This window comes from Camarhynchus parvulus, chromosome 1 (assembly GCF_901933205.1).
Source record: "Camarhynchus parvulus chromosome 1, STF_HiC, whole genome shotgun sequence".
Lineage (NCBI taxonomy): Eukaryota > Metazoa > Chordata > Aves > Passeriformes > Thraupidae > Camarhynchus > Camarhynchus parvulus.
Window position 1 is genome coordinate 33,498,012 of NC_044571.1, and position 11,344 is coordinate 33,509,355.

General features: G+C 49.3%; 1 protein-coding gene across 1 annotated transcript; it reads left to right on the forward strand.

Moving 5' to 3' along the window:
* Positions 1-2,264: 2,264 nt before the first annotated feature.
* On the forward strand, positions 2,265-9,130 carry CHST7 (carbohydrate sulfotransferase 7). Its single transcript, XM_030960362.1, has one exon. It carries the CDS (start codon positions 2,440-2,442, stop codon positions 3,841-3,843), a length of 1,404 nt encoding a protein of 467 aa, XP_030816222.1. The 5' UTR covers positions 2,265-2,439; the 3' UTR covers positions 3,844-9,130.
* The last annotated feature ends 2,214 nt before the right edge of the window (positions 9,131-11,344 follow it).

Below are 11,344 nucleotides of genomic sequence, written 5' to 3' on the forward strand. Positions count from 1 at the left end.
ACATTTACTGTCATTCTTTTTTGATCTGATAATTTTTAACAACTATGGTTTTATCTTTACTAAAATATGTAACTTGTGATAAAGCTATTTGTATCTTTCCTTTTTTCTAGAACAATTGCCACAGAAGTTGGTAGCTCCACTCTGAAAAAAAATCAGTGCAAGACGTACATTGCTTTATTTCTATGGTTTTGCATTTTTCTGATGGGTTGTCTTACTCTGCGAGATGTTTGATTCTTTACAAGACAGCTTCACTTCAGTTAGTCAGGTTTAAGACCTTGATTTTAGTTCTTAGGCCTAAGTATGTGTCATAGAAACCCCATACAAAATTAGTTTAAAGTAACATGTCCTGCGGCATGGCTCATTGGCCATCACTGGTGCTGATGCTATTGCCAACCCAGTATTTTGCCTTACAAAGGGGAAATCCCAGCATCTCAGAGTCATCCATTCTCATTGGCACTTCTCAGGATCCCATCTTGGTAAATCTATCTAAATTATTATTTTGCATGATGCCACACAAGTCAGCTACACTGAAGATTCTCAAAATACAAAGTATAAATGGTTTTTGGATGGGGAAGAGATTTTTTTGACAAGACTGTAACCTGATTTTGGCAAGTGTGTTTTTATTCTGTCATCCTCCTTCAGTTGTTTGAGAGTCTGGATGAAATCCTGGTATTATTGAGTCAGAGGTGAAACTCACATTGCTAAGTGTGAGATACTGGTGTATCTTGGTGTTTAAAGACATAAGCAGTGAAATGTATGTTGAGGCAGAATTTCCTTTCCAATGCTATAATTTTGACATTCTTCTGCTAAGGAGCTCACAAATCTTGTTTGGCACCATCTACTCACTCAGCACGCTATAAAGGGCAGGAAGCCCAGTCTTTAACACTTATTAACATGGGGTAAGTAAAGCATTAGCAGGCAAATGACTGGCTCACCACCTGGACAGAAGAGAAGCATGCTTTTTCTCTCTCACCTTGATTTCTGGTCCTTGTGCTTTGCCTGACAGATTCAAAATTAGATTATTATTTAATAACTGGACATTCATACTGTGCCCAGCATCTTCAGGCTGTGTATCTGTATATCTGTACGGATGGAGCATTTTTAGAACCCATGAAACTAATGGGTTGCTTCTGCTGTCTGTTGCATGTGGTGTCATGTGTCTAAACACAGGTGCTTATATACCACAAAGACTCTTCTGGGAGTCAAAGGGCAAGAACTGTGTTATCCTGTCTGAATTTTGCCCTGCATACCATACTTAAATATTAGTAGCGTTTTACAGAGGATGCCACCTATTGCCTAGTGGTCAGGACTGTCAGCAGCTCCCACTACACCATCAGCAGGACAGGGACCTCACTTTCCTGACAGCTGGATGCCTGGACCAGGAACATGGGATCATGGTCCATCTCCTCATATGAGCACCTTCCAAGGTCAGGCAGGGGCTGGGCTGGAGAGTCTGAGACTATATATTTTAATTTAAACACCTGAAGTCAACATCTTGTTGACTTTCCATCTCCCAGGAGATTTCAAATAATCTTAGATGTCTAAAAAACTAGAAGTCTATGTTGGAACTGGTAACTTTATGCTCCTACTGTAGTTAATAAAGAGGGCTATCGGGGAGACATCCACAATAGATTGAATGTCCCTCTGTGGGGTCTCATTTCTTCCTTCCAGCTGCAAAGGGTGATCCGCTCAGACAGCTATGGAACTTACAGATGTAAAAACTGGAGCAATGAGTCATGATCGAGATGTCCGCATCCCATCAGCACACACACGTAGACAAAAGTGTAGCTGAGAAACCCCGCAGCTCTCTACAGCGCAGAACTGCAGCATTTCTGAAGCTCAGTGCAGATTTTAATAGCTGTCGTCTACCCTAAAAATACATTTGCACCTCTTCTCCTTACTGTAGCGTCTTGCGTGTTCTTTCTCCGGAGCTCTGGTGAATAGCAGGACCGACCACTCCTCCTCGGGACACCCTGGGCTGCTCGCTACCTGTCCTGGCCAGCACGCCTCCTTTTCGGTGCGCCCCTTCCCGGGCGGGGGTGAGTCCCGCCGTGCCGAGCCCGCCCCTCCGGCCCTGCCCGGGGGAGGGAGGGAGGCCGGGCGAGGGGCGGCCCGGAGCCGGGCGCAGCGGCACGGGGAGCAGCAGCGGCAGCCCGCGCCCCGCCGGCGGCAGTGGCTCCTCAGGCGGCAGCGGGGGCAGGTGCGGGCGCTTCCCGCGTCGCGCTGCGAGGAGGAGCAGGACGAGAGGGAGGAGGCGGCGGAGAGCGCGGCCAGCGGCCCGGAGCCGGGCCGGCGTGCCCGTGGGCGTGCTCCCCGGCGGGGAGCGCCGCCCGCCGCCCACATCCCCGCCGCCGCCGCCGCTAACTTTGCTTCTCCGCAAAGAGCCGCCCTCCGGCAAACAGAGGGTCGGCGGAGCCGCGGTCCGAGCCGGCCCCAGAGATGAAGGGCCGGCGACGGTGGCGAGGCGAACATCGCCGCTTCGCCGCGGTGCTGGTGCTGTACACGCTGCTGCTGCTCCTGTTGGTGCCCTACGCTCTGGACTACGGGGCCAGGCGCGGGCGAGCGGACGAAGAGCCGCTGCTGCGGCGCTGCCCAAGCCTGGAGGAGGCGCTGAGTGAGTGGGGCTGGGAGCAGCGGCCGCCGCTGGACGAGGAAGAGGAGGAGGATGAGGCGGGCACGGCCGGGGCGGCGGGTAACGGCAGCGCGGGGACGGCGGGGAAGCGGCACATCTACCTGCACGCTACCTGGCGAACGGGCTCCTCTTTCCTCGGGGAGCTCTTCAACCAGCACCCCGACGTCTTCTACCTGTACGAGCCCATGTGGCACCTTTGGCAGGCGCTGTACCCGGGGGACGCGCTGAGCCTGCAGGGAGCCCTCCGCGACATGCTGCGCGCCCTCTTCCGATGCGACTTCTCCGTCCTGCGCCTCTACACCGCCCCGTCCGGCCCCCGCGACCCGCTGGCCCCCGCCCCGCCCGCCGCCGACAACCTCACTACGGCCAGCATCTTCGGCTGGCGGACCAACAAGGTGATCTGCTCGCCGCCGCTCTGCCCCGCCGCCCCGCGGCCCCGCGGGGAGATCGGCCTCGTCGATGGAGCCACCTGCGAGGAGACGTGTCCGCCGCGGGCGCTGCGGGAGTTGGAGGCCGAGTGCCGCAAGTACCCCGTGGTGGTCATCAAGGACGTGCGGCTGCTGGAGCTGGGCGCGCTGCTGCCGCTGATGCGGGAGCCCGGCCTCAACCTGCGGGTGGTGCAGCTCTTCCGCGACCCCCGCGCCGTCCACAACTCCCGCCTGAAGGCGCGGCAGGCGCTGCTGCGGGAGAGCGTCCAGGTGCTGCGCAGCCGCCACCGCGCCGAGCCGCGGGGCCCGGCCCGCCACCAGCAGCAGCATCTCCTGCTGCCGCCCGGGCTGCTGGGCGGAGGGCGGCCGCCGCAGCCGCAGCACCGAGCCGAGTTCTTCCTCGGCGGCGCGCTGGAGGTGATCTGCCAGTCTTGGCTCCGCGATCTCCTGCTGGCCCGGCGCGCCCCGGACTGGCTCCGCCGCCGCTACACGCAGCTCCGCTACGAGGACCTGGTGCGGGAGCCCCGCGCCGAGCTGCGCCGCCTGCTGCGCTTCGCCGGGCTGACAGTGCCGCCGGCCCTGGAGGACTTCGTGGTCAACATGACCCGCGGCGCCGCCTACTCCTCCGACCGGCCCTTCCTCATCTCCGCCCGCGACGCGCGGGAGGCCGTGCACGCGTGGCGGGAGCGCCTCAGCCGCCAGCAGGTGCGGCAGGTGGAGGCGGCGTGCGGAGAGGCCATGAGCATCCTCGCCTACCCCCTCAGCGCCGGCGACGCCCGGTAGCGCCCGAGCCGCACGTCCCGGACGGGCCCGAGGGCGGACGGACGGACGGACGGACGGACGGACGGGCGCCGTCGGGCAGAGCTGAGCGCGGGGGTCACCGCTGGCATGGTAGGCGCCCGCTCGGCGGGTGGGGAGCTCCTTGAGGGCAGCCCCGGCTGAGGGACACCTGCCTCGCCTCGGGTACAGGCAGCGCTGCAAGGTGCAGGCCCCCCGTGCCGCTGTGGCTTCACTGTGGCTCTTTTCCTTCTGGAGAGGGCGGGGGGATGTTATATTTACGAGAAGGGTTTGGTAAAGGGTGTCCTCCGAGTACGGCATCACTCTTGGAGCCTTTTAGCTTGAAATTGTGATTGTGTGCAAAGAAAAGGTATGCTACAAACAAACTGCATGAAAATTTAAAAATCCCCCAGGTGAAGACTCTCAGCAAGGAACTAGAGGGCCTGGAAGGTGCTCCTGTGGGAGCATTGCCCTTCTGGATCACACTGACCTCTGTCCTACTGCTACTGAAACAAGAGGCTTCTGTGAAGTCGCTGCAGGGGTCAGCAGGGGCCTGGACAGCCAGGAGGAGGGTGCCTGCTGCAGGATAGGGCTCAGCTCTCCTGCCCCAAACCTGCTCTGCAGGGGTGGGCTCTGCCCCTGCTCATTGCTGGTGCTGTAGGGAGGGGGCTGAGGGAAGGGGAGCCGTGGCCAGCTCTGTCCCTCGTTCTGAGCAGCAGGGTAAGCAGTGCAGGGAGGGTAAGCATTCGCCTGCTTATGTGTTTTGAAGATGTCTGTGGCAGGAATTTTTGCTTTTCTAAAGAAATCTGTAATTCTTTTGAAAGTAGGATTTTTTAAAATATACATGCATTGATATAGTTTGGTGATACTCATGTGAGATACAGGTGACTGACATGTTTCCTTGGAACACGTGTAGGGGTGAATGAAACTGGAAGGCAAATGCTTGACATTTTTGTTTTGTTTTCTCTCTCAGATGAGAGAATCACTTTTCTTCCCTTGCTTCCGGGCTGACACATTGTGCTGTGCACAGGGTCCTCCTGATCACATCCCTTCCAAACAATAACATCCTCTCAGCTGGCAACTCCTGGACAAAAGCAAATGTTTCCTAAGAGGCTAAGACAAATTAATCATTAAGTTCCCGAATAAAATCTTACATTAAAAAGCAAACAAACAAATTAAACAAACAAACAAAACCCTGAAGTTTTATTTTGGATTTTAAAATTACATGTTCCTGCAGATATCCTACAATTTGTGTGAGAAGAGGGTGTGTATCTGCAAGTAACTTTGTTTATTAATTTCTTGATGTGGGGATAGAAGGTTCAGTTGTGATTTAGGGATGCAGTTTCATCATTTCATAGAGGCTGCTTTTGAATCTGTTACGGTCTGGTAGTCTTTAAATGGCTCCACGAGAGTGTACAGGATTACAGGGATGTTTACATGCAGTCCTCAACTACAAACCTAGAATATGAGTTTCAAATTGAGGATAATCCAGGATCAGGAAGAAAGCAGTATTTGGATAAAGTACTGAAAATGAAGGCAGTTCAAAGATGTTATGTTATCATGGAGGAGGTGTTTGAATTGCACTGTACATTTTTGTGCTCTGAGTGTTATTCTGTACAGCATGGCACTAAGTTAGGATGAACCTTCATTTATTTTGGCTTTTTTTCCCTTTGATCTTCCCATCTGAGAGTATGTTGGCACAAGAAGCAGGTTTCTTTTATTATCTGACAGGAAAATGTAGTCATAATAATATTTTGGAACAAATTTATCCATTTCTCTGTAGCATACTTCATTCAGTTTTGCAACCTTGGGCTTCTGCTTGAAGTAAGAATTACGGGGTCTCATTTTGTGCTGGAAAAACTTGTGTATTATCTAAGGGATGTTTCTGCATTCTCTCACTATGCCTGTGACACCAAAGTTTGTCTCTGGATGTTCCAGTGGCATTTAATAATGGTATTTGTATAGCTAGTACCTGTACAATGCCTTGATATAACCTTTGTCAGGTAACCTATTTTGGAAGGCTTTTCTGGGACTATATCCAAGCTTGGCTTGTACTGACAGGTTTGGAAAGAAATTAAGATTTTTGTGCATACCAAAAGATGATACGGTACTTATTTTCTTAAATTGGATGGGAGATTAAAATCCAGTATATCCTCTTGATTTGTTCTTAGCAAGTTGCCATCACAGAATTGTGTGATGCAGCAGTTAAGCATTCTCCTCACCTTGACAGAGAATCTCATCACGCTCTTTCTGGTGGTAGATATCTTTCCTAAGTCTTTCAAAATTCACACTTAATTTCACTTAAAATGGTTCATCATCATGAGCAAAGAAGTGTTACCATCTAGCTTAACTTGATTCTTATAGCTGGGAGGAAATCCACTTACTGGAAATTATTTGGTATTTTCTGAAACTGTTTCCATGTTTGAGCTGCAGAGGTAGTGAAGGGCCTCGAGGGGAAGCCATGTGAGGAACATCTGAGGTCACTTGGTCTGTTCAGCCTGGAGGAGACTGAGGGGAGACCTCACTGCAGTCCACAGCTTCCTCATGAGGGAGGGTAGAGGAGCAGGCACTGATCTCTTCTCTCTGGTGACCAGTGACAGCACCCAGGGAATGGCATGAAAGTGTGTCAGGGACGTTTAGGCTGGGTATTAGGAAAATGTTCTTCACCCAGGGTGTGGCTGGGCACTGGAACAGAGTCCCCAGGGCAGTGGTCACAGCACCAAGCCTGACAGAGCTCAGTAAACTTTTGGACAATGCTCCAGGCACATTATGTGACTGTTGGGGCTGTCCTTTGCAGGGCCTGGAATGGGACTTTGCTGATCCTTGTGGGTCTCTTCCAACTCAGCATATTCTATGATAGATGCATTTTCTGTATCAATAATTATTTCTGTCAGCACAAGTTGTTCACTAGCCTGGTTGCTCTCCATGAGTGATTATTTTAATTTTTAAATTTTTGTATCATGTGAAAAAGGCTCCGTTGGGCAAAGTGTACAAAATATAGCAAGTGCAATTTTTGGTTTGTATTCCGTGCACCTGAATCCATCAGAAAACTCATCTAAAAATCCATAGGGAATATCTAAAGCTGAGAAAGGAGCAAGCAGGCCAGAGAGACATCTTAGAACAGTGTGTGGATGACAGTTGCTTAGTGACTGGTGATGTGACACGTGTGCTTCAGTCACTGGAAGGTTTTCTAAAATTCCTCTGCCCAAGGAGGACAATTAAGGCTCACCAACAAATGCATCCCATTTTTCTCTTCGTGGTGTTTTGATGGCATTGGACAGCATCATTCAGGGTGCTTACAGCACGTACTTGTTCTTGAAAGTCAGGCCTTGAAGAAAAAGCAAATGTACTGCCAAATGTCAGTGTTGGTTTTTATCTGAAAAGGCAGAAACAGGCCTGATTAGGACAACCAGCATGGAGTTTCAGTGGCAGAGATCTTTGGAACCAACCAGAACTTGCTGAAAGCAGGACACCCATAGTTAGACTGCATTTTGAGAGCAGCTGGACATTTATGACTTGGGCAGTTTGAGGTGAAGTCACAGTTCTACTGGATGATGTAGAAAATTGAACTGCTCATTTTGAGAAGAGCGTGGCATGATAAGCAAGAGAACAGTAAACACATTTTTATATCCAACCTGAACTTGGAAGGCTTAGAATCACAGTGCAGGACTCAGCCATAAAGTTTTAGTATTTCAGACTGAGGTTGGTGAAAATGACCTACTTGTGCTACATCACATACAATGAACTAACAACTAATTTAAAAAGTCATAGTGGGAAATGGGTACAGAACTGACAAATGCTCACAAGACAACTCTGTTGTCTGTTTTTACTTCTGGTTGTCACACATCCAAGTTGAGGGAGGTAGAAACTTGAGTACTGTAATTATTAATAAAAGGCTGGGATACTTCCATGCCATAATTGCTTGTGGGAAATTATGAAAGTCCAGGGCCAAGAAATACTTGAGCCCTGCCTTATTTCTTCTCCTTAGGATATGGAGTCCTTGTAGATACCCACAGCATGTACTTGCGTACTGCAGGTACAACAGAAATAGTTCAGTATCAGTTGCAGTATCTAACAAAAGTGTTGGAATGATTGTGGAGTTACTTATTTAACAACTTCAGTATTGCATGAGTCATTTTAGCCCCCTCCTCCCCCATCAGTCTAGGCATCAAGAAAAGTCCTGAGTTTCTGCATTAAGTTCTCAGTATCACCACTTTCAGTAAAGCTCAGCGATAACAATGCTGCAGAGTTTTGGGTTTGTTATGGTAACACAATTAAACCACTGAATTAAACCCTGAGAGCCAGCAAGCCCTACAGCATGTTCTGTTCCTTTCTTCAGCACAGAAAGCTGTCACTGAGACTCTCTGATGGTGCCTGCCATTTTTCAGAGTCACCATGCAATCCACACAGCACTGGGACTACCTGAGATGTTTTGTCTTTCCCATTTAACTTAATGTGATACCTACCACCATGGAGGATGACATGGGAGAAATAGGATTTGTCAAGCCTTGCACTAGCAGTTTTCAACACCCCTTTGGCAGTGTGTGCGTGTGAATGAGGGGCCAGGTCCAGACTCTCCTCATGGCTGTGTTTCAAAGAGATGAAAGCTGGATGCAAACACATTGAGGTGTTGGGTTTCAATGATTGAGGGCCCTGTTATTTGTTGGTGAGATGTAGATCTGGCAGCCTCAGCTCTGAACAACAGGCTGCAAGCTGATGAACGTTCTAGCACTTGCAGTCTGGATATTGAGTACTGTGAAATTCTTGCTTCCAGCACTGAGATGTTCAGCTCTGCTGCTAACCTGGAGCACTTGCAGTGCCATTTCTTGTTGCTGTTAAGTGGGAATCCAGCCCTTCCCTTGAGCTTCCAAACTTGTTGCCCTGTTTCTGAAGGTCCAACTTTGCCAAACTTCAACTGTATATAGACTGAAGCTTTTTGTCATGGGCATAAGGTTTAAGTCTTTTGGAATTTCAGTCAAAGCAGTTGCATATTCTTTTTAACTTAGGATGTGGTGGTCTTTTGCCTGTGTTCAAATATTCTCAAAGATATTTCTTTGAAATCATTTGTCACTTCAGTGTTTTGGGACAAGAACTCCAGTTTGGGTGGGGGAAATTACCTCTTTGTAGAGGATGTCCCCTGTGTTTTTATTTTTACCTCTGCTTTCTATTCTGATTTGGCCAAATATATTAATGTTTGTATAAAATGGATAGCACGTGCTCAGTAAAAGTGGTTTTGGTATGTGTGTGTATCTTTATTTTATACCAAATAAAGTCTGCATTGGTCTTATCTTCAGTGAGCATGTGCAAACCTCTTTCCTATAGAAAACTCAATGTGGTACAGAGGGAATCAAAACCATGTAATTATGGCAGGGGCTGCATCACTGGGCTGAGCAGAGAGGATTCTGCCATTCCTGGTTCCCACTGATGCCTTCTTCCCCATCCCCTCTTTTCCTGTTGTAATTCTTCCTAAGGAAGACCCCCAAAACCAACCAAAGACGCCCAAATCCAGGGTTCAGCTTTCCAGTGCTTCATAATGGAAAGGTCTGTAGGTGAGAGGGAGAAGACATTGATGACAGATGGGGTTAACATGAGGGAATGGGGAAAGGAATTCACTTTTGGTTGAGGATTTGTTGGGCAAAGGACTTGGGTGTGAGATAAATGAAGGACTGGGATTTGATGAGGAGAGGCAGGAAGCTGTGACTGCTTTAATTGGAAAAGTTGGCTAGGAGTGTGTGAGGAAAGGAAGGAACATGGAGAGAACAAGCTAGCAGAAGTAGGGAGCAAGAACTGGGAATTGCCCCAAGTGCATTATTTGGAGGAGATAGAGGAAGACAGCTCAGGGCAGGAAGAGGGGGAAGATGGAGAGCAGAGTGAGTCTGAGTCCAGATTGCAGGGGGAAACTGGTTATTCTTCAACATGCTTCAGCTCAAATGGCTGCGCAGACAACTGGCAGTGAACCAGCCCCTGGGTGGAGAGCTGGTCCACAGGGCAGTGGTGACTTGCCCTTCCCTGTACCTTTCCTAGCCCACATAAACACCTTTCTCCTGCAAACCAGGCTCCCCTCTTTCTCTCTATATAAGGAATTTATTAACTGCTCCCCTGCTCTCCTAGCAGCATTGGGGTGGGATGCATGGGAAGAAGTGCTCTCCTACAAAACTGAGGTTTTAAAGCTCAGATTTGTAAAAATAAAGTCTTTGCCCACCTTCTGCTACTCTTGGGCTCAGTCTGTGAGTAAAAGGGATGATGTGAAAGCTGTCTCCCAGCTGCCTTTGTCTGAGCTCCATTTGGGAGTGCCTTTACAGTCCCTTCTGCAATTACCACCAGCCACCAAACAGAGGAGTCTGGGGGAGGTCCTTGTCCGTGTCCTTGGTTCAAGTGACAGATGTTGGTAGACTGGATTTAAAAGTCCCAGTTCTAGCAGTGACTCATGTGCATATCACTGACATCTATTGTTTTCAGTATAAGCTTTTTAAAAATGCCAGGAAACCTCTTGTCTATGCACCCTGTTACAGAGGCGTTCAATGTCTGTGCTGCATAGTCAAGGAGTCAGACTCAGTGTCTGCTGCCTCTCCTTTCGTGCTCCTTCTCAGTCAGGGATCACAAGTGGTTGTTTTTCTTCCAATGCAGCACTTGATCAGCACTCGAGTTTGGACACACCTGGGGCAGGAATGGATCGTGCAGCACGACTGGCACCATGAGCACCTGGTACCTGGTCTGTGCCAGAGGTTAGGAAGTGTGCAGGAATCTGATGGGAGACTGAAGGAGGTAAAAACGATGGAGGCAATATCTCAAGGCTGAGGTATGTAAAAGCTCTCAGAGGAGCTGGACTCAGTCCCTGGTGCCACAGTGTCTGTGAGATGTTAGACAAGTAAGTTAGATTTTCTGAAGAGGCCAAGTCCAAATCAAGCAGAAGCTGAGTGACATGTTTGGTATGCTGGATCTGGCTTTGCAGAACTGCTGTAGCAGCAGTCAGGGTTCAGGTGTGCCTGGGCAGGGGGCACTGGTGGCTCAAGGGGGTGACTCTGAACCCCAGAGCGAGCTAGTCGTGAAGAGGGCAAATGTATGGTGGCATTAACATGTTCTTTGTCACAGGCACCCAAGCCCCAAGGGTGTGAAGTTATACTTTTTAATAGTTACAGAGAAATGCCAGGTGAAATAACTTCTTGGAGAGGACCAAGCTGTGTGATTTATTTAGTCTCAAAGTCAAGGTTGAAAGAGGACAGCAGTATGGAAGAGAGGTAATCAAGCTCTGAACAATACTGGCATAAGAACAGATTTTTACCCATCAGCACTGAATCATTTCAGCCTGGAAGCTGGAAGAAGGTGGGGTTTTTTTTACTGTAAGAACAGCACAGCAGGAAGGGATGGAAGAGACAACTCATTTTAAAACACAACTCCTATAGTTTAGAAATAGAAAGGAACTGATATGGTAGATTACCATGTTATGACTAGATATGAAGCTGATGGTCCAGAAGCCCTGTGACCCATAGGAAATACTGTACAGAGT